General features: G+C 47.7%; 1 protein-coding gene across 1 annotated transcript in view; it reads left to right on the top strand.

The window, feature by feature from the left end:
* PRSS55 (serine protease 55) overlaps positions 1–8,863 on the top strand; it is a 55,179-nt gene extending 46,316 nt beyond the window's left edge. The window contains exons 8-9 of the mRNA XM_024746936.1: positions 695–837; positions 8,543–8,863. Of these exons, the coding sequence (XP_024602704.1) occupies positions 695–837; positions 8,543–8,857 (458 nt within the window). The 3' untranslated portion in view covers positions 8,858–8,863. The remainder of the gene's footprint in view (positions 1–694; positions 838–8,542) is intronic.
* Positions 8,864–23,357: the final 14,494 nt, after the last annotated feature.

Below are 23,357 nucleotides of genomic sequence, written 5' to 3'. Positions count from 1 at the left end.
AACTGGTGTAACACTGATTCAGGGCTCTGGGCACGACTCAGAATTTAGAAGTGAGGAGAGGCAGATGGGTGCCTGCACGATTAAGAACACTCAGTGTGGAGAAGTCTTTTGAAATCTATGTGGTAGGAGTTAATGAGATGGAGAGAAGTCCAAACAAATTCCTGGAAGCTGGCAGTCCAGGAAGGGCCTTGACAAACCCCCTGTAAAAACTCTCAACCAACCTGGCTTTGTCTGGGGGACCTGAAAGCTTTTTTCACCGGGAGTGCAAACCCAGTTTCAGCGGCCCTGTGTCAGAAGTGTCACACTCACATAACAGAAAGTAACGAGAGGCAAATATGCTGAAGAGGCAGGATTACGCTGAGAATCGATCGAAAGCCAGTTCTAAGAAGTCAAGTCTGTAGCGCTGTTGGAGCCAAGATGGAAGTCTTCTTGGAGGCAGGAATATGATTTTGAATGGGAGGGATAATTCAAGTAGGTGGGGACTTGTTTGGAAGAGCCTGGGGTGGTGGAGTGAGTAAATTGCGAGGGATTACTGGAAGGACATGGAGAGTGAGGGTCTGTGAAAATGTGAAAAAAAAGGTGGATGTGTGACTGGCGGGACACTGGGCAGGTTGGTCTAGGGCACGTCAGCTGCATTATAGGCACTGGGGCTCCTGTCCAGTGACTTTTCTAAAGGGCCTTCTCTATGGGTCAGGTCTCAAACAGCCTATGGAAACAGAGCTGTTGAAAGTGCCCATGACCATCGTGGATCGGGAGAAGTGTCTAAAGGAATTTCCAAGACTTACCAAAAATATGCTGTGTGCTGGATACGAGAATGAGACCTACGATGCTTGCCAGGTAACTTGGATGTATCCCCTCCATCCCCTCGGGCTGCCAATGTAAAGGCATCCTCTCTCCATAGGGAATAGACAATAAGAGTTTGGAAAATGTGTGGGAATCAGGCTTAGATACGGGAATGGGGACATGGATTCAGGAATACTTACTGTCAGGTCCTTGGACTATCAGAGCTTGCCTGGAAGTCAGTATGCAGCAACCCTGCATAAATATTTCTGGTCTTCTCCAGGTAGGCCCCCAAGACTTTTTCCATTTCTGAGACTTCTTGAAAAAACAAAAAGCCAAGGAAGATTTGAGATCCATACAAGGAATTATTTTACTTTATTAATTTTAGCTACCTTTGTTGAGTGCACTAAACTCTGGGATTCAACAATTGATGAGACATGGTTTCTTGCCTAAAGGATCCCACAGTCTCCTGGGCAGGCAGTTGGGTAAACAATCGTAGTGTATTGGATCATGCCTGTGAGTTTCGCTGAAGAAAAGTCTGGTAGCTTAGCTTCTCTTTACTAAAATTAACACAAAAATTTAAAAAGAAAAGCACTTTTTGATTGATAGTAGAAGGAACAGGGGAAAACCCCTCATCAATTAGCTTCCTCTGGCTCTAAGGATGGGAAGGATACATCTTGGGAAGGATCGCGCTGGGGAGCCCACGTAGTCCTACTCATTGGCTGGGCAGTGGATCTGGTCACTGGTGTAAAACTGTAAGTGCAGATGTTAAATGTTCTGCAGAGCGATGAAAAGGCTGTCTCACAGAAGGGCTGTGAGGTAAGGAAGAGTGAACAGTAGCAGAAAAGGCACCAGGTTTAGAAGAAGGAGTCCCCCACGAGGTGGTGAATGCCATGAGGACCACAGAGAGAGACAGAATCAATGCCACACGAGCCCTGTGTTTTCCCCACATTCTGGATAGTTTAAAACATTACAAAACAAAACAGATGATTGGGACTTCTGGTTCTGGACAAGATGGAATAGACACATTTCTCTTGATCCCTTCCACTAAATACAGCTAAAAGCACTGGACATTATATTGTGAAACAAAAATAAAGGCTCCAGAATGTGAAGAGAAGATGAAATTGGAAACAAAGATCCTAATACGTAAGGAATGACAAAGCAGTGAATTCCTTGGGTTTTCTTTCTGCCTCTCATATCCCAGCCTGGATGGTAGTACATAACAGCTCAGCATCTCCTGGGAGCAGCTGGGGGAAATAGCGCCATGGGCACAGACAAACTAACAAAACAAAACAAAACAAGATAGCCTTCCTCTCTTTGGACCAGGAAAAGGGCAACCTAACAAGGTGGAAACTTTTAAACAATAATCATTCTATTCCAGCAAAACACCAGGAAAAGCCCCACAGTGCTCCCACCCCAGCAACCAAGGTCGAGTGGACAATTTCACCTTCCCCCCATCCCCCTGCCCACTATGGTGGTGTCAGAGGAGGCCGAGTGGAGAGCCAGGACTTTAAGTACAATCTAGGTTTAATGAGCCATCCCCTGTCCCCCTCAATGTCAGTGGAGGCCACCTGAAGAGCTCGGGCTCCCACCCAGTGGTAGCGGCACCCTGCTCCTCCCCTTGGTGTCATAACTGGTCTGAGTGGCAGGTCAAGACTTCCACCCCAATTCAATGGAAAGGAGTTGGCATCCCCCTCCCCTGACTCCAGTTTCATAGGAGGCCTGTTAAAACAGAAGATTCATATGAGAACCCAAGTCTCATAACCTATTACTCAAGACAGGATCTGTAATAAATAGAATAGAGGGTTTCACTAATATACATGGATTCCATTTATTAATACACATAGGATAAGGAAAAATAAAGCTAAAAATCTGAGTAAAGATTCTTTTTTTAAAAATTGAGAACCATTAATTCCTAGAATAAATTCAATTAAAACAAAATGGATCATGCACTTAAATGTAAAACTACAAAATTTTTTTAGAAAAAGAAAATAGTCTTTGGGACATAGAGTAACACCAAAAACACAACTCATAAAAGGAAAAATTGATCAAATGGACCTCATCAAAATTAAAAACTTTTCGTTTATGAAACACCATATTAAAAGGATGAAAAGACAAGCTACTGATAGGGAGATAATATCCAACAAAGAAACTATACCTAGACCCTATAAAGAACTCTTGCAGTCAACTGTAGAAAAACGTACTATCCAATTCAAAAATGGGCAAAAGACAAGAACAGACATTTGGCTGAAGAGGATATACAGATGGCAAATAAGAAAATGAAACGACGTTCAACATCATTACCCATCAAGCAAATGCAAATTAAAACCACAATCAGGTATCACTACACACCTCAGAATGGCTAAAATTAAAAAATAAAAAATAGTAACAACACCAAATGCTGATAAGAATGTAGAGAAACTGGATCACTCGTATATTGCTTGGGGGAGTTTAAAATAGTCTAATCACTCTGGAAAACAATTTTGTAGTTTCTTTAAAAACTGAACGTGCTCTTGCCATATAACCCAGCAAATGCCATTCTTGGGCGTTTATTCCAGAGAAATGAAGGCTTGTGTTCACACAAAAACCTGTGCAGGAGTGTTTATAGCACATTTACTCATAATAGACCAAAATTGGAAACAAATGTCCTGTAAGACGTGGATAATTAAATACACTGATAATTAAATACACTGCATCTATTCCATGCAATACCACTCAGCTGTTACAAGAAGCAAACTATTGGTACGTGCAACCACGTGAATGTGTCCAGAGACTCATGCTACGTGCAACAAGCTGACCCCCAAAGGTCCCACACTGTGTGATTCCATTTACATAACATTCTTTATTAAAATTTTTTTATTGGAGTATAGTTGATTTATAATGTTGTTAGTTTCTGCTGTACAGCAAAGTGAATCAGTTATATATATATACATATATCCACTCTTTTTTAGATTCTTTTCCCATATAGGTCATTACAGAGTATTGAGTAGAGTTCCCTGTGCTATACAGTAGGTCCTTATTAGTTATCTATTTTATATGCAGCAATGTGTATGTGTCAATCCCAATCTCCCAGTGTATCCCTCCCTACCGCCCCGCTTCCCCCCGGGTAACCATAAGTTTGTTTTCTACATCTGTGACTCTATTTCTGTTTTGTACCATTTGTACCATTTTTTTAGATTCCACATATAGTCGATATATGATATTTGTCTTTCTCTGTCTGACTTACTTCACTCAGTATGACAATCTCTAGGTCCATCCATGTTGCTGCAAATGGCATTATTTTGTTATTTTTTATGGCTGAGTAATATTCCATTGTATATATGTACCACATCTTTATCCACTCCTCTGTCAATGGACATTTGCATAATATCCTTGAAATGACAAAATTATAGAAAGGGAGAACAGCTTAGTGGTTGCCAGGCTTAAGGAGGGTTTAGGGGTAGAAGGAAGTGGATATAGCATTAAAAGGGCAACCTGAGGGATCCTCGTGATTATGGACATGTTCTGTGTATTGACTGCGTCGAGGTTAATACCCCAGTTGTGCTATTGTAGTATATGTAGTTCTACAAGATGGTATCATTGGGGGAAACATGTAAAGGGTACATGGGATCTCTCTGTATTATTTCTTTCAACTGCACGTGAATCTACAGTTATATCAAACTTAAAAAAAACAAAGAGAAGACAAAGCTTCCCAATAGCAATGGTTAAATGAAGATCTCAGATCCTAGCCATGCCACACACTTAGGGAGCAGCCAGTTCATACTGGAGCAGGAGACAAAGGGCTCCAATATCAATTGAAAAGGGGAGGGCTTCCCTGGTGGCGCGGTGGTTGAGAGTCCGCCTGCAGATGCAGGGGACACGGGTTCGTGCCCCGGTCCGAGAAGATCCCACATGTCGCAGAGCAGCTGGGCCCGTGAGCCATGGCCGCTGAGCCTGCGCGTCCGGAGCCTGTACTCTGCAACGGGAGAGGCCACTACAGTGAGAGGCCCGCGTACGGCAAAAAAAAAAAAAAAGAAAAGGGGAAAACAACATTTAATAGTATAATTGGAAAGCATTCCAGGGAGAATTGGGGGAAAATCACGGAGACTTGAAAAAGTATCTTGTGTTCAGGGAACTTTCAATATTTCAGAAGCCAGTGATAACAAGGGTTGAGTGTGGAGAGGTGAGCAGAGCAGGTCACTAGGGCAGGGTTGCCACGCGTGGGAGACAAGAGGTTGTCCCAGGCTGCTCACCCTCATCAGTATTCACACCTATCCTTTCAGTCTTTTTCATTCATCACCATCCCATATTCAAATGGCCAAAACCAACTGCAGCAACACTTGAAACAATCAAGTGTCATCTTTGATGACATTTTCTGTCCCCTTTGCTTCAATGGCTGGATCTACCATCTGGAGTCTAGGATTTTTGCTCCAGTCCCTCCCCTATCAAAATGTACTTTAATGAAAGCTTCTAAAATTAATCATCTTATTACTTGAGTGCTATAAATAACTGTGCTGTTATCGTTTTAAGCCTTTTTTAAGAAAAAAATTGTGAAGTGAAAAGCTTTGCTCTCTGTTTAGAAAGCTTTCTGTTGCTGAGAATAAGCTGACAGTGATCCAGGCAAGGGAAGTTTCCTGAAATTATATAATATTATCATCACTTAAATCCAGGTAAGCCAGGCAGAAAGTCCCCTAGGGTTTAAAAATAATTGCCTTTAAAAATAAAATCACACTTTTAAACTTAGCAAACTTGAATAAAACACATAATCACATAATGAAGGGAAATTATAATTTTACGATGGAAACATTTAAATATGTTCAAAGTAATAGCAATAAGATTATGCTGTACTTAAAATACAAATTAAAATCAAATCAATTGAATTTTGTGGTTTACTTTTTCCGGCGCTTTTCCTCTTTGTAATCCCCTAAGGTTACACTATGAAAAAACAAAGTTCAACTTAAAAAAAATAACTGACACCGTCCAGCAAACTATAGAATCAAATATGTCCCAAACTAGCAATGCAATACTTCTTGTGAAGGACCAGCAAGCATCTGAGAAACAGGCATTGCAATGCTGCACAGTTTTCTTATCTTTCTTCTCAACTCCAGCAAAAATTTTGTCTTATTCATGGCTGGATTCCCAGTGCCTAGCACTGGAATTTCATTCCCTCCACTATCCTGTAAGATGGGCTGGGCAGGTCTCACTCTACCTGTTTAACAGATGAGAAAACAGGGATTTAGAATTTAAGTGGTTTGTCTGAGGTCCAGGAGGTAGTGGGGCCAGGCTGGAAGCCAGGTCGTCTGCTTCTCACCCAAAATGGACAGAAGTGATCACACGGTGTGAATAACACAGTAGTGAACTTAGGAGGCTCTGTGGTCAGTATGTTTCTAAGCAGACAAGTCTCTGGCTACCAGCCTTAGTCTTTGGAAGAAAGGTCCCCTTAGATGGGCTGTCATCAGTCCCAAGTCCTTGCTAGCTGAGGCCAGACCCTCCTTTGAGACATCCTTTCTTTCTTCCCAAAAGGAAGAGAAAAAAAATTAAGACTCTATGTGTGAAAGGACATGAATTTACGGCTGTCCCTCTGGAGTCCCAGCGCTCCGAGAAGGGAATCTCTGTTTCCTGAGTATACAAATAATGTTTGTAATACATAAGGCTAAAATAATACTACTAATACATTTCTGGAGCATTTACTACATAGCATTTACCCTATGCCAAGTGATGTATAGATTTTAAAAGTGTCATTGCCAGTAATCTTGGGAAGTAGCTGGTATTATCTCCATTTTAACGACGCAGAAACTGAGGCTTAGAAGTTACTTGTCCAAGCACAGTTCTCTCCCTGTTATGTAAGGAAATAACAATCAACATATTAATAGGCTTTTTATACCATTCATGCCATCGTAACGTGAAGAAAATGATAGAGACAGCACTTACGGAAGGAGCTCTTTGAGTGGCAATCCTATTGATTTGGTTCTTGCCCCGTGACCTTGAAATAGAACACGTGCAAATAAAAGCACACACCCACAAAAACCAGCCAAGCGTTAAGGGCAATGTTTCGTACTGGAAAGGGTGGCTTTGGTTTTGGCACCATGCTCACTGGGTGTTCTTGAGCTCCAAGCTCTCTGTTAATTCCGCTCCGTATATCCCTCTGCTTGGCGATGTGTCCCACAGTCAACATAAACTCCCCTTGAACATGATTTCATCGTTATCTTCCCCTGCACTTTACCCCATGACCTTGGAACTAGTACTCACCACCCGTGTCCAGTGGCACCAGTCCCCAGATCGTGTCAATTTCAACGCACCCCCCTGCCTCCTGACCGTCTCGTGCCCTGGTTGAGGTCCTCATCACTCCCATCTCCTCTTAACTAGTCCCCCCACCTCCTGCCTAATTCCTTTCCAATCAGTTCCCCCCACTCACTCTTCCTGTCAAATTCTTATTCATCCTTCAAACAAAATGCAGTTGATCCTGTTTGTTTGCACTGTTGTCTCCCTCCCTAGACCATAAGGTCTTGTATCCCAAGTGCCTAACAGTTAGTTTTTCCTCCTTGAAGATGTGTTCGGTGGAAGTGAGCAGATCTCTTCTGACTTTCCATTTTCTAATTATAAAATGAGAATCAAAATACCTACCTCACAGAGATGTGGGATGAAGGGGTGGATGAGAAAGTAAAGTCAGGGGACCAACGCCGGGCCTCGGACATCATGTCCGGGAAGTGTTGATTCTCCTCCTTCCCATTAGGTCCCATTCCCGGTCCTGTTGATGACCATAGAAAAGGAGGCCATCTCTCCGCTGAGAAGGAAAGATCACTTGAACAATTATAGCTCCCCAGAGGGAAGGAACATGTGCTTTGGCATCAGGAAGACCTGGTTCCAACTTTGGCCCCAACATCATGTAACCCCGAGTAAGCCCTTCATCCTCCTTAAGCTTCATTTTCCCTGTATTAAAATGGACAAAAGGAAGCCATATATGTGTGAGGGACACGATGGGGACTTGGTACATACTTTCCATATAAATAGATAATCATCTGAGTCATAGACCCATGTGATTCCACCCTGGAGGGGTCACATAGTCAGAAAAGCTTAGCTCACTTGCCCCCTGCAAACACCCACAGCAAAGAATTAAAAAGAGACATCCTTCTCCCTCACTCCTCCGGAAGAACATCAAAGGAGACCCAGTTCAGGGCTTCCCTGGTGGCGCAGTGGTTGGGAGTCTGCCTGCCGATGCAGGGGACACGGGTTCGTGCCCCGGTCTGGGAAGATCCCACATGCCGCGGAGCGGCTGGGCCCGTGAGCCATGGCCGCTGAGCCTGCGCGTCCGGAGCCTGTGCTCCGCAAGGGGAGAGGCCACAACAGTGAGAAGCCTGCGTACCGCAAAAAAAAAAAAGGAGACCCAGTTCACATCCACAGGCCTAACAGCACTCCTCGCATCCTCTTTTCATTCCTTCCCTTTACAAGCTCTGTCCAGAGCTTCTGATTTAAGACCCGCAAATCTGGTCCCCACTCTTCCTCAGCCTGGGTCCTCCGTGTTCCGGCTCCCTCTCTGTGTGCTGTGCATGGAGCGTGTGCATGCCCATGCTCTACATACCACGGTTCCTGGGGCCAGGCTGAGTGCTGCACATGCCCCGCGTGCAGCCACGATAGGGTGGGTGTTGATCTGCAATGATGTGATTCCCCTTGGCGTGCTGGAGTCGGGCGGTCCATGAAGCCTCTTCCATGAGCGAGCTGTGCTCTGCCTCACATGGATAGTTTCAAATGGGACTCGCTGCTGACCTGTGTTTTCTGTCCACAGGGTGACAGCGGGGGTCCTCTCGTCTGTACCACAGAATCTGGCAAGAAGTGGTACCAGGTGGGCATCATCAGCTGGGGAAAGAGTTGTGGACAGAAGAACATTCCAGGAATATACACCTTGTTAGAAAACTACCACTCCTGGATCAAGGCGGTGACTGAGTTAGAGGGAAGGCCCTTCAGTGCTGAGAAAACGATAGCCTCTCCCAGACAAAAATCCAAGAGCTCTCAGGCTCCAGAATTCCCGGGGCCCGGCAGCCCCAGACTCTGGATGCTGCTCTGCCCTGCATGGTGTTTTAGGCTAGTTTTCTACAAATAATAAAATAGATGCTATTCTTTTTTTTTTTAATTAATTAATTTATTTTTGGCTGTGTTGGGTCTTCATTTCTGTGCGAGGACTTTCTCTAGTTGCAGCGAGCGGGGGCCACTCTTCATCTCGGTACGCGGGCCTCTCACTGCTGTGACCTCTCCCGTTGCAGAGCACAGGCTCCGGACGCGCAGGCTCAGCGGCCATGGCTCACGGGCCCAACCGCTCCGCGGCATGTGGGATCTTCCCGGCCCGGGGCACAAACCCGTGTCCCCTGCATCGGCAGGCGGACTCTCAACCACTGTGCCACCAGGGAAGCCCTAAATTGGTGAACTTAGAACAAGCAGATTGTCCTCCATAATGTGGGTGGGCCTCATCCAATTAGTTGAAGTCCTGAAAAGAACAAAAAGCCCAGCCTCCTCAAGCAAGAGGGCATGTCTCCAGCAGACTGCCTGTGGATTTCATCTGCACTTTTGCCTCTCCTGGCTCTCCACCTGACCCTCAGCTCTCCTGGGCGTTGAGCCTGCCAGCCCACACTGCAGATTTGAACTTGCCAATCTCCCTAATCACATGATCCAATTCCTCATAACAAATACACCGACACAGACACACACACACACACACACACACACACGCTGCCTTACACCTTTCTCTGGAGAACTCTGACTAATACAGATTTTAGGACCGAGAGTGGTTCGAGAGAAACAAAATCTTAAAGATGAATTTTCTGAATTGGCTCTGTGGTTTACAGTAGTAAAAAGAGCACTGGCAGTCCATGAAGTGACGGGGCAAGAGAGAGAAGCAAAATATCACCACTGGAAACTCCTAATCCGACACTCGTGAGAAGCTGGGATCTGGGTGACCATGTGTGTGATACTTTCAAACAGTTTTTTCAAACTGATGAGTATAATGAGATTGGCTGGTTGCCCGTAATGTTACTGGACAAAGTGGGGAAAGAAAAGTTTGAGCTCAGGGATTCGAATTCCTAGCTCAAGGGCCCCGTAAATGACCTGAAAGCTTCTATGTCTGCCCCGAAGGAGACCCTTACCCGCTGTAGCCACAGGGCTGAGAGGCTGAAAATCAGACCCGCAGTCTCCCCCTGTGACTGACTGAATTACAATGCGAGTTGAACTCCCAGCCTCCCAGGGTGTCTCCTGCTAAACCCAGGCCACGGACTGGGAAGGAATGGGATCCTCCAAGTTGGAATGGGGGGTGTGTGGGAAGACCCTGATGGAGCTGGGGAACTTGAACCTTAAATTCTGATGCATCTCCTCTGCCAGTGGCAGCAGTCTCTCTGTCCCCAGGAGAAGTGGCCTCTCCACCCCCGCCCGTCCCAGGGTGTTAACCCTGCGTTACCTGCGGAAAGGGTAATGACCGCCCCTGAGGCAGCTGACAAGCAAGACATTGCTGGTTCTCCGCAGTGTTGACCCCACCACCGCTCTTGGCGTCTAGACCTCTGAGCAGACTCAAGTCCCAGCAGCCCCTAAAGTGAGGTACAGAGCGTGACCCGCGAGGAGGTGCACTACCGTCTGTGTTTTCTAACTCCTGCAGACAGAAACCCGGGCCGCACGTGTGGGGATGGGTATTAAGGCTGTGGGATAAATCGTGGAAGGAACGGAAAGTTGGATCAGGTGGCATTTTTTGCCACGGGCTCACTAAGCAGGGATTCTGCATCTAACTTTGCATCTTGGGGAGGAAGACAGGGCTCCAACAGTTTGCTTCGCTGCTTGGCTGAAATATGGCCAAAAGGAGACCCACAGTGAGCGAATTAGAATTGCCAGACCTGCTTTGGTTTAATGTAGAGAAAGGGATTCCATGACTTAGGGAGACGGGAATGTTCGAGTGAGTTTGTCATATGAAACCTACTCACTTCCCCACCCTGGGAAGGACCAGAAGACATGCCTTTCACCACGACTGTGAGAGATAAACTTGAGAGGGAAGCCCTGGCATCCCTGGCTCTTCTCTGTGGGCCAGACTTCACAGAGGGAAATGCAGTCACGGAATTGGGACATGTAGCCACAATGAGAGTGATTGGATCCGTGGTGGCAGGGACCAGAGGCGGCACTCAAGCCCCGAAGGCAAGGAGGGAATGGTCCCTGTGATGGACAGCAGGGTCAGTGCTGCAATTAGAATGTCCTGACTCCTGCAGACCATGGCTGGCTAGCTCCTCATGGGGTTCCTAGAAGTGAAATAGACAGGAAGCCTACTAATTCTTACTTGTTCTGTGTAAGCAGAAAAGTTCTAGGTCAAGTGAACAAGAATTAACTTGAATGATACAAACAAGAGTCATGGCTTGTTAATTCTCAGACTGGAGCCACTTTATAGACTCAGAACCCCTTGAATGAAGGACCCTAGTACACTATGGAATATTTATACTGTTAATCATTCTCCCAGCCTTCCCCAAAAGGACCCACAGGCTTTTGCCAACTGTGCATTGGGGAAGAGGAAATAATCAGACCTTTTAGGGACTACTGGACGCTGACTCTGAACTCACTGGTTCCCTTCTCTGCGGAGTAAGAGATATTATGATGGGAAAGGCCAAGTGGAAGCAACTAGAACTGCCCCTACCTAGGAAAAGAGTCAACCACAGAAGCAGCCCTGCATTCCTGGAGGGATTGCAGACATTAGTGCCATCATCAAGTACTTAAAAAACCCAAGGGCGGTGATTCCCACCACATCCCCAATTCAGCTCTCCCATCCGGCCTCGGCAGAAGACTGTCGGGTCTTTGAGAATGACAGAGGATTATTGTAAGCTTGCCAAGGTGGCGACTCCAAGTCCAGCTCAGATGTGATTTCATTGCTTGAGTAAAGTGACACATCTCTTCCAGTATCCGCTCTGCAGGTCTTGATCTGAAAGAATGCCTGTTTCTGCATCCCTGTCCGTGAGATCCACCAGAAGCAGTTTGTTCTCTGCTGACAAGGCCAGCATTACACCTTTACTGTCCCACCTCAGGTGGATATCAACTCTCCGGGCCTATGTCATAGTTTAGTTCGCAGGGATCTTGATCACAAGACCCCTTTCACTTGCACACGATAGCGCACTGGTGCATTACACTTATGACGTAATGCTGACTGGACCTAGTGAGCAAGAAGTAGCACCTGGGCTTCCCTGGTGGCTCAGTGGTTGAGAGTCCGCCTGCCGATGCAGGGGACACGGGTTCGTGCCCCGGTCAGGGAAGATCCCACATGCCGCGGAGCGGCTGGGCCCGTGAGCCATGGCCGCTGAGCCTGCGCGTCCGGAGCCTGTGCTCCGCAAGGGGAGAGGCCACAACAGTGAGAGGCCTGCGTACCGCAAAAAAAAAAAAAAAAAAAAGCCTGGGGGTGGGAAATAAACCCAACAAGTTTCAGGGGTCTTCCACCTCGGTGAAATTTCTAGGGGTCCAGTGGGGTGGGGCATGTGGAGTTTTTCCTTCTGACCCTGGAGGCAACTTCATTTTGGCCGCGAGGGAGGAAAGGGAGAGAGTGACAGCAGATCAGAAGCCAGGGAAGGAGGCGAGGGGCGTGGCAGCCAGGCGGCGGCGGAGATGGAGTCGGTGGGGAGGGGTAGGTGAGGAAGTGTCCGTGTTTCCTGCCGTCTCTGCCATCCATCATCCTCTCCCCGAGCGGAAATCAATATTCCTCTCTCTTGTTCTCTCCCCAAATGTTCTGAATTTAGAAAAGAAAGAGCAAACCCTGACAAATGCATATTGTTTTCCAAATATAAATGCCGCACCGCTTCCGCCCCCGCGCAGATGTCACCCCCTCTTCCCGGCTGCCCGGGTGTCGGTGTCGCCGGCCTGGGCGCTCTGCCACGACCGCTGTGGGCGCAGATGGAGCCCATGAAGTGGACTGCTGGCCGCCACTCGAGGTCACCTGGTTTCCTAAGAAGCAGATTCTCGGCAATTTCTCACAGGAGGAGCATTTGCAACTCAAAGCTCTGCTGGCATCCTTTCCCCATCCCTCCCCGCCCGAACACAGCTCGCTCGTTTGGAAAGTAACTGTGAAACCTTTTACCCCTCCAGTTGAAAAGCACCTTCTCACCCATCCCTTTTGCCTGTAGAGGTAGCAGGGCAGAGAGGACCACTCCCACTGCTCATATGAGGAAGCCGAGGCTCAGAGAAGGGAAGGCGTTCACTCGGACTGAACAGTGCTAAGAATGTGGATGGGAGCAGGGGGGTGATGCCGAAAGCTCAGCTTCTCTGTGCGCCAGTGCTGAATCAAATCTCGGAGACAGAGTTTTGGGTGAAGTAGAAAAGAATAGCTTTATTACTTTGCCATGCAAAAGGGGACACAGTGGGCTCCTGCATCGAAAAACTATGTGTCCCCACCCAGGAGGATGTGATGAGAAGTTTTATAACAGCACTTCAAGGGCGGGGTTGCTGACAAGATGAGGGTGTGTGCAGGGTCCCAGCTGGTCCGTCTCCTAATCTTGACGGGCTTCTCTGGTCCCTTTAATCTCGCCTCAGGTGGTTCCTTGATTAGCAACTGTTCGGAACTCAGGGAAGGTCATGGAGGCTGGAGTCTTGCTTACAAGAAACGGGGGACAAAAAGAGGCCTCCGGGCCCAGGCCCCACTCGGTTTCAGGGGTAGACATGTTGGAGCCCCCAGGGCACCCCAGGAGCCCAAGTGGCCTGGCTTCTAATTCCACTGCTCCCTTGCTGCTGAAGTCCGGAATGTCTCAGATTCCCTGGCCTCCAGGCTCCCCGAGGAGCAGGCAGAATACACACCATGCAACCCTCCTTGTTAATAAAGGCTGCCATGTGCATAATGCTTCCTACACATCGACCGCCCTTGTAAATACTCTTATATGTATTAAGATCTTGTTGCTGAAATCTCGGCTTCTGTACACCCATGCCAAATAGAAATACGGAGACAGAATTTAGGAGGAAAGCGAAAGAATAGCTTTATTTCTTTGCCAGGCAAAGAGGGAACACAGCAGGCTAGCACCTCCAAAAACTGCGCCCCCCCTTGGAGAAGCTTTATAGTAATGGTTCAAAGAAGGTGTGATCAGCTTGTGGACATTTTTCGGATTGGTTGGTGGTGAGGTAATTGGGAGTTGGCATCATCAACCTTCTGCTTCCAACTGGTCTGGGTTCTACATGCTTGTGGGAAGCATACCATCTTTAACTGTTAACTTTTCCTACCTGGAGGGGGTATCTGCAAAACAGCTCAAAGATATTGTGTCCTTTGATGGGGAACCAGGACCCTGCCCCGAGGCGGCACTATTGTTTCTCTGGACTGCTCCTCCCTTGTCTCCCATCCCTTCCCTTCCCTAATTAACAACTGCTTGGACCTGCCCACTGGAACTCAGGGAAGGTCATGGAGGCTGAATGAAGCCTATTTCCTGTAATCAAACAAATGGGGGACACAGAAAGGCTTTGTGCCCAGGAGCCCCACGGGGGCTCAGTGTCAATCCCCCTGAATCAGAGTAACCCTATGAAATAGGTACTACCACTGGGCCTTGTTTACAGACTGAGGAAACCAAGGCCCAAGGTCACAGGGCTTTGAGGAGGTGGGGCTGTATTCACACCAAACCAGTCTGGTCTAGATGGAGGTGGACTGAGCCCTTGGGCCACCCTGCCTCTGGACACTGTCCAAGGCAAGGACACTGACCCACAGGTCTGATACCTGGGTTCAGGTATCACTCACTCTTTGAGGAACTTGGTCACACTTGTTCAAATTTTGTGTCCTCCTTGGTCAAAGGAATCTCTAGAGAAAGTTACAGAGTAAAAACCCATGATTTCTCGTTTGTACGCATGTAGCGAGAGCACCTCAGCTCTTTATCCTGGATCCTGGAAGAGCAATGGAACAGGGGAGGAGGCTCCTCCTTCTCCTCTAGACTGAGGTTCTTCCACGGGGAACATGGAAGCCATCCGTCAATAAGCCACTCAGTCAACACACATTTATTAAGCACCTACAGTGCCCCTAGGTCCGGGCATATCACTATGATCGGGTAGGCATAGTGAATGTCTCTCTGGAGCTTGTATTGTGGTAGGGAAGCCAGCAATGGACAGGAAATGACAGAGTGACAAATCTCACTGAAGGGAAGCCCAGTGTTCAATGTTGCTAACATTCTACAATTCCTGTAGCACTCCAGAAGTCTCTGTGCTTTAAGCTGTTTGCAGTCTGCAGTCATCTCTTCGAGCAAGGTTAACGATGGAAATGGTTAGCTTGGATTGCTGGGGTGAGCAGGGTAATGGGGACATAAGCAAACCTGTGGACAGTGAAAGGACTGAATAATCTACATAAGAAAGGGCATGTGGTCACGTGGAGAAGAAAAGATGAAGATGGGGCACAGGTGTCTCACCTGGAGACCAGGGCTTCCTGCCGCCTTTAGAGATAGCTGGTCCCCTACACTTATCCCACGGACCACACAGGATGACAGGCTTTTTACAATAACATTCAACCAACATTTGACGAGAACAGAGGAAGTGCCGGCACTTGCTAAACAAAGAACAAGTTAGACAAGGTCTCTGAGCTACTCACCATCAAAGCTTTGTGTAACGCAAAAAAAAAACAAACAAAAAAAAACACAGGGCTGCCTTGAGGCCAGCCTCAGCTGCTGTTGCATTCGGAATAAACACATATCCCAGTCCAGAAACTCTGAGGTGCATCAGAGGTCTTTACTGGAAGTTTTCTTGAAGAGATAACACTGGATTCACATCAAAACTTGCCACAAGGCGTCTAGTAGCAGCTCTCTTTCCCAAAATGCACATTTCACAGCAGCTGCTCAAATTCATCCCTCCGCCCTTTTGAATTCCCAGTCTCCCTGGTCTTCGCCCCCACTCCTGCCTGTCCCGTGGGCAAAAGACCTTCCCCACCCTCTTCTCCTCCTCCCGAGTATCGCATCCCCTCTCTTACGCATTTCACTGGAGATTCTTTCATTTCCTTCAAGTCCACTTTTGCACGTGTCCCTGGCCAATGTCACAAAAGCCAAATACAGCAATCCAGGCTCCCGGTCTGTCTTCCAGGTCTCCTCCTCATCCTCTCTCTGGTTGGGGTATTCACTCCCTCGTTCTTCAGTCCCCAGTCTCTTCTTTCTCCATCCTCTCTTGATCCATAGATGGGGGACTCACTCAGTGTCCTGCCTTCAACCAGGAATACTGATTTGCATTTCTCTCAGCAGAATCAACCAGCTCTTCCTTGATGATTCCAGCAAGCCCAGTCCCTTGGCTGTAGTTTCTCCAGACAGTAGGTAGGGAGAGTGGAAATCTCATTCATCCATTTTCTGCTAAACCTTTTCGTTTATCTTTACTGCCAACTCCTAAAACTCAACTGACTACACACACTGTCTTACTCACAAAAAGTACTCCACCTTCACTGGACCTCTTTCTGTTATGGGACCCGCATCATTCTCTTTTGGCCAGACCTGAAACCTTAGAGCTGATGTTCTGCACTGGTGCCCAGGGCAAAGACTCAGACTCATGGATACCTAATAGAGGGCTGTAAAACTCCTTGAAATTGTATACACTCACAAAACTAAAGACCACATATTGGGACTGAGAGGAAATATTTGCAAACACCTATGTCAGACAGAGGACTTCTATCCAGAATATATAAAGAATCCTTGCAACTCAACTCAATTTAAAATTGGGCAAAAGATTTAACAGGCCATTTACAAAAGATTTATGAGGGATCAATAGGCACATGAAAAGATGCTCAACTTTATTAGTCATCAGAGGAATGCAAATTAAAACCACAAGGAGATACCACTGTGTATTCACTAGAACAGCTAAAATTTCAGACTGGTAGTACCAAGTGTTGACAAGGATATAGAGAAACTGGATTTCTCATACAAGGCCGATGGAATTGTAAAATGATACAAGAGATATGGGAACGTGCGTATGTGTATAGCTGATTCACTTTGTTATAGAGCAGAAACTAACACACCATTGTAAAGCGATTATATTCCAATAAAGATGTGAGAAAAAAAGAAGACAGTTTGGTAATTTCTTTAAAAGTTTCACATATACCTACCTTATGACCCAGCCATTCAATTTCTACATATTTATCCAAGAGAAATGAAAGCCCATGTTCACACAGAGACTTTGTTTCGGAATGTTTATAGCAGCCTTATTTGTAATAGCAAAAGCTGGAAACAACCCACGTGTTTATCATCAACTACTGAAAGGATAAAAACGGTGTGGTATATCCATGCAGTGGAGTACTTTTCAGCAAGAAAAGGGGCAAACTACTGATGCATGCAACCACAGGGGTAAATCTCCAAATCATTATGCTAAGTAAAACAAAGACAAAAAGTGTGCATACTGTATGATTCTACTTGTATAAAATTCTAGAAAATGCAAAGTCATCTATATAGTGACAGAAAGCAGATCGGTGGTTGTCTGGGGGTCAGAAGTAAGGGAGAAAGTGGATTTTGAGGAGGCCCACGAAACCTTTTGGGAAAGATGGAGATATTCAATATTTTAATTGCAATGACAGCTTCCCAGGTAAAGGCATATGTCATAACTCTCCACAGTTGATGCTCCAGATGTGTGCAGCTTGTGTTAAATTAAACCTTAGCAGAGCTGTAAGAAAATATGAGTGCTGGATGCCAGTGACTCTTCTGTGTCTAGATTAAGAAATTGCCTTCCACGTGCTATGAAAGCTTGGTTAGAACTCTGGCCTTGATTTCACTGTGTAAGATGGGCATCTCAGTGGTCCCCAGAGCCAGTGTTGGAGTCCCATAATGAGAGAACCGGAAGCACCCTTAAAATGATGAAAAACCTGACACCCAAAGAGGGAAGTGACTTGCCCAAGGTCACCCTACAACTTCCTGGCAGTCAGGCTTTGAGCTCAGGCACCCCGATTCGGTCACTGGTCTACAAGCCCTGGGAGGACACCATGGGGCCAGGAGGTCAGCTGTGGTCACAAGCTAAGGGGTCACATAGCCAGAGCCCAGCACGTGCCAGGCACAGAGAGCCCCACAGCGAACGAAACACCCTGTATGGGCGTGAACTCTGCGCCCGGCAGCCTAGTGGCGGTGAGCAGGAAGGGCCATGGCCTTGGACCCGAGCATTCAGACCGTCCCTGGGGAAGGACAGAGCTTGTGGGTTCTTGTTTTAAATTTCTAACTTCTTGCAAACCAATACTTTCATAAAACATAATACAATTAAATTACTAGAAAAATGAACCCAAAAATGAACATATAAAATACAAGCTCAAACTTTTATTGTTAGATTCAGCCCACATAAAATCACTCGTTAAATTGCTCTGAAAGTTTCTAAGCATTTACTCTCCATTTCTGTACTTATCTCTTCATGGACCAGGAACCAGCAGTGGTCTGTGTTCCACCCTTTGAGAAGTACTTCCCTAAAAGATCCAAACTTTAATTACCAAGAAGTCAGGGCTGGCCTGGCTTTCTAAAGTCTAGGAGGATCACATTAAAACACGGGTTAGATTGAAATGTGACGCGTGAGTCATCATTTGAATTGAGACTGTACAGACATATATGATTCATTGTCTCGAGCAATAAAAACTCACAAAATGCCTAAGTGCCCTCAGGCCCCAGAATAGCTTAATTGGGCTGTATTGCTCTAGGATGTCAAGCACCTGTTTAATTCTGAGTTCTGCAGTTTTACATCAGAACAGGCCCAGGAAGAGGCATTTTCCATCTTCGGTCCCTGGCTCCTGTCTCTGCTTGAGTGCGTGAAGGGGCCACCCCTCCCCATGGAGATCACCCAGGGGTTCAGATGCTGTGTGAGCAGCGGCCAGCACAGACGAGGAGAGGAAAGGAAGCCTCGTCTGGGGTTGGGAGAGCAGAGCCAGATCCCTGTCACCCACACCAAGGGGGCAGGCCAGGCCTGGGCTCCCCTGTCCTGAGTTGGCCTTGACAGCCGTGGAGGGTCGGATCCAGAATCACCCTGGCCGAGGCTCAGGGGTTAGGCCCCAGGAACAGGGGCACCTACGCCCCAGGTTCCTGGCCTGTGAAATGAGGGTTTGTCACATGGACTGCCTAGGCCAACGCCGGGCCGTGATGATGCAGATGAAGTGACGCAAAGCCAGGCACGGGTAGCAGGAGAACCCAGTGCCCGTACCGGGTGAAGCTGAGTGACAAGGCCTCAGGTTGGGGTGGGCCTTAGGGAGTTCTCACTCCTCTCCCCACCCCTCTCTGGCCTGGACTTGAGTCCCCTTGAAGTTCTCTGTATCAGCCCCCAAGCTGTTCCGCTTGAATGCCACAATTGACAGGGAACTCACCACCCAAGGGCAGCCCTTCTCAGCTCCGCACAGCTTTGACCCGGAGAACACAGTCCCAGGCTGAGCTGCATTGGCCTCCCCGTGGCTCTCACCCCAGCACCGGCTGCAGCTCCTGGGAGCCGGCCCAACTGCCGTGTGCACCCTTGCAGACCAGGCTCCTGGCCTCAGTGAGCCTTGGCTTCTGCAAGCTGCACATCCCAGCTCCCTGTCACACCTCCCGTTTATACTTTCACAATTGGCACCATCCTGTCACTCAGAACACACCCCCAGGTGAGGTGCCTCCCCAGGTGAGACCCTCCCCAGTGCTGTTACGGGGTCTCTTTGTAAAGCCTCAGGTGGGCCTTACTCCTGACCTTTTAGAACTGCAGAATGTGTACAGCCTATCTCAGTGCCCCCAGCTGCCTTGCTTTTCTCTTCTTGACACCATGAAACCCCCTCCCTGAGTCCCGGGGCCCTTTGGTCCTTCTCTTCCTCCTACAGACCCCCATTCAGCAGGAGCCCTCCTCATTCGGGGGCCACACTCAAGACTAGAGCCTTAAGCTCCCACCTTCCCAACTCTTCCCTTTCATCCTGAGCGATTCAGCCCCAAAGCCCTGATGTGACCTGCAGTGCTGCGGTGCCCTCAGTTCAGGGACAGGAGGGCCGCAGGGTCTCAGGGCTGCTTGGGGACAGCGGGGAGGGCGTCCATGGGAAAGGCGGCCGGGCGAGGGGCGTGGGAGCCCACGCGGGGGGTAAGGAGGGTGGTCAGAGCCTGGGTGGGGCAACAACGTGTCCGTGCGGCAGGGCAGGCGACTCGGGAAGTCCGGGTCCAAGCCAGCTGGCCCTGGCGAGGGGGCCTGGCATCGAGGAACAGTCAGCAAAATGGCTGGACCAAAATCTTCAAAAGTATCAAGGCCGTCTCTTGTTTTTTTCCCTTTTTTCTGGTTAAAATTCTGAATTCTAATGAAACACACTTGTTAATTTTTAATTATGAGTTTACTTATGAGTTCTCTATGATCACTATTACTTTCTGCCATCTTATTCACACCTAATTATAAGTCCAATACCTGGGGGGAAAAAGGTACCAAGCCCATGATAATCAAAGAAAAACAAAGGAATTGCCCCAGACTGAAGAAGACCAAAGAGAAGTGACAACTCGGGGCAGCGTGTCATTCTGAATGGATCCTTTTGTTATGAAGGAAGCCATTGGGCCAATTGGTAAAACCTCAGGAGAGTGTCCTTGTTTGTAGAAACACACACTGATAGAAAATCAGGTCAGCAACTTACTCTCAAATGACCAGGAAGGAAAAGGTTTTATTATATAACTGTAATTCCTAATTTTCTGTAAGTTTATAATTGCTTGAAATTTGTTTTTTTTAAGAAAAGAGGATTTCAGAGCTGGCACTGAATTAGAGATTACCTGGTCCTCAGCTCTATTTATGAGACAAGAATGAAGTTGCAGAAAGGTTAAAGTGACTTGACCAAAGTCACACAGCTAGTAGATATTGGTCCTTGGACCCAAACCCTCCTTTCAAGTCTTATGGTTGGATCTAGTCTGAGTCCCTCATTTTACAGGTTAAGAAATTGTGGTCCAGGGTCACAAAGAGATTTACCCCAAAATGAGCCGAACAAATTTCAGGTGTCAAGTTAATTGGGACAAATCTGGAGAGTTTCTTAAGTGTCTGAAATAGAACTCTGCGTGTTTTCCTTCTCTGTCCACTTGCACAGAAAGTTCTCCTAGGTGTTGGCCTGAAACCATTCCTCTCAGAAAGGAAGTCCTCTGCCACCTACTCGGGGTTTTAAATTTGTTGCCCGGCAAAGCGGTCATAGTGTACATGAGCAACTATCCCTGCAGGGGCCTCTACAGTTTCTGGGGTTTTCCTCTTAGTCACTGACAGCCTGGGACCTTGCCCTTCCGTGTGCCAGCCATCAGCCAACCAGCTGGCCATTCTGAAGAAGCAGAAAAGCATCCAGAAGCCCTCTAAGGAGGGCACAAGCCCGTGGAGAAAGAAGGTGGCATGTGTCTGCCAGGGACAAGGGCAGGAGGTGGAGTGTTATGAGCTGAATTGTGTCCCCCCAAATTCAGATGTTGAAGTTCTGATCCCCAGTACATCGGAATGTGACTGCATTTAGAATTAGGGCCTTTAAAGAGGTGATTAAGGTAAAATGTGGTCACTAGGGTGGGCCCTGATCCAATATAACTGGTGTCCTTATAAGAAGAGGGGATGAGGACACAGAGGGATGACCGTGTGAGGACACAGGGAGGAGACGGCCATCGACAAGCCAGGGAGAGAGGCCTCAGGAGAAACCAACCCTACCCACACCTTGATCTCAGATGTCCAGCCTCCAGAACTGTGAGAAGATAAATTTCTGTTGCTGAAGCCACACAGTCTGTGGGACTTTGTTACAGCAGCCTAACAGATTAATGCAGCAGGGGTGAGGAATGCCGGGAAATAGACTCTCCTACAGACCACAGGCTCTTTGCACAGATCCCTTCTGCCCACACGGTAATGTCAACTTCCCTCAACAACCCCATCAGGTGACACTCTCCCCATTTGGACCCTAACTGACAAAAGCAGGGAACGGAATGCTCAGTCTGGAGCCAGAAGTCCCAGCACGTCCATTCAGGGGCTGTGTGATCTTGGGCAAGTCATTTAACCTTACTGAGCCCCAGTTTCCTTATATAAAAATAGGATTCATAATTTCTGTTTTTAGTCTTTCATAGAATTGCCAAGATCAAGTATAGAAACTTATAGAAACTATAAACAGATTATAAATGTGAGGATTGCTATTAATGACAGTAATACTGTAGTGTTCATAATTTAAAAAATGTATCTACTGAGCTTGTGTTTCAGTTAGAAAATGCAAACATAATCTCCAGAATTTGCAATCCAGGAGGGAATATGAGAGTTACATACATATAGCTGTGTAAAAGTTGGCCCAGAATGAAATACAGTCCACAGAACAGAAATCAATGTTCAGAGAAAGGAAATCATCATGGTCTGGTGTGAATCACTGCTGTTTATTCCTTCATCAAACGTTTCTTGGGAGCCTTTGTGTGCCAGCCTGTTCTACCAGGGGGGTAGAACTGTGAACAAGACAGCATGCCCTCAGAAAGCCTACGTTCTAGTGCAGGGACAGACGCAATAAACAACAGTTGTTTCTGAGTATGACAGGTGGAGACAGTGCAGTGAAAGGAAGGAAGGACGGGGGTTAGGGTGGAAAGGCTGCGTCGGTAGAAGGACGGCCGCTTTATAGGGCTGTTTGGGAGGACCTTGCTGACAGCTCACACCTGGAGGGACTGAGGACCAGAACCATGCTGCTACACGGGAAGAGAGCATAGTAGATGCTATCAGGTGCCTTTACAAGTAGAGCTTCAGAGTTTGCAGAATGAATAGGACTCAGGTTTCTGGGGGAAGGCTTTGGAGGTGCAGGAACCCAGCCAACAGGCTTAGTGCGATTGGCCCGGATGGGACTGCAATTCCCGGATACAGCCACCAGGTGGCAGAGTGACTTCAGACAAAAAGTCTACCGAAGAGTCTGGGGAGAAACTTGTTTCTTCCCCCAAATGAGGAGCGCTGGCACAGGTTCGGGATCCCCGGAAGACCAGGCGAGCAGCAGATACAGCTGACAGATATTCTTGAGCAAGCCTGACCCCATGGGGCTCCGCTCAGGACTGGGGGCTGACGAGGGGCTCCCCTCGCTCTGTGGCTGGCTCACCTTGGGGCCTTCTCTTCCCTCTGCCCTAGCGAGCCGGGAATCTCACCCGACAGCTTACCCAGCGCTAGTCTGCAGAGCCTGGGGCTGCTCCTGAGATGAATGCAGGGTGCTGCGGGAAGCAGAAGCCCTGGTCTGGCGCGGAGCGGAACGCCGCCGCCTGAGGCCGCTCACCGTGCCAGTGTGAGACTTGGATCCGCAGAAAAAAACACGTTTTTCCCCGCCGCGCCCTCCACACAGCCCTCGGGGGTCATACCTCCATTCAAAACTTTTATGAACGATCTACCCATGCCAGGCAGGGTGCTGGGGACCCAGGGGTCTGTGAGACAGACCATTCACAGAGCGGGCTGCAAACTATACTGCGAGGGCAGAATCCAGGCTGCTGCCTGCTTCTGTAAAGTTTTACTGGCTCACAGCCTCGCCCACAGTGTACATAGTGTCCGTGGCTGCTTTGTGCTATAAAGCAGGGTTGAGTGGCTGCTACAGAGACCGTATGGTCCACGACCCTGAGGCATGTGCTAGCTGGCCCTTTATAGAAATACATGCGCTGACCACCCATCTGGAGGGAGAGACAGGGAAGTGAACGGAGGATTGCACCACTATAAAGGGAGCTGTGATGGAGGCGGGGCCACGATGGAGG

The sequence above is a fragment of the Neophocaena asiaeorientalis genome, unplaced genomic scaffold (assembly GCF_003031525.2).
Source record: "Neophocaena asiaeorientalis asiaeorientalis breed wild unplaced genomic scaffold, Neophocaena_asiaeorientalis_V1.1 scaffold633, whole genome shotgun sequence".
NCBI classification, from domain to species: domain Eukaryota; kingdom Metazoa; phylum Chordata; class Mammalia; order Artiodactyla; family Phocoenidae; genus Neophocaena; species Neophocaena asiaeorientalis.
This window is presented reverse-complemented; position numbering and strand designations above follow the sequence as displayed.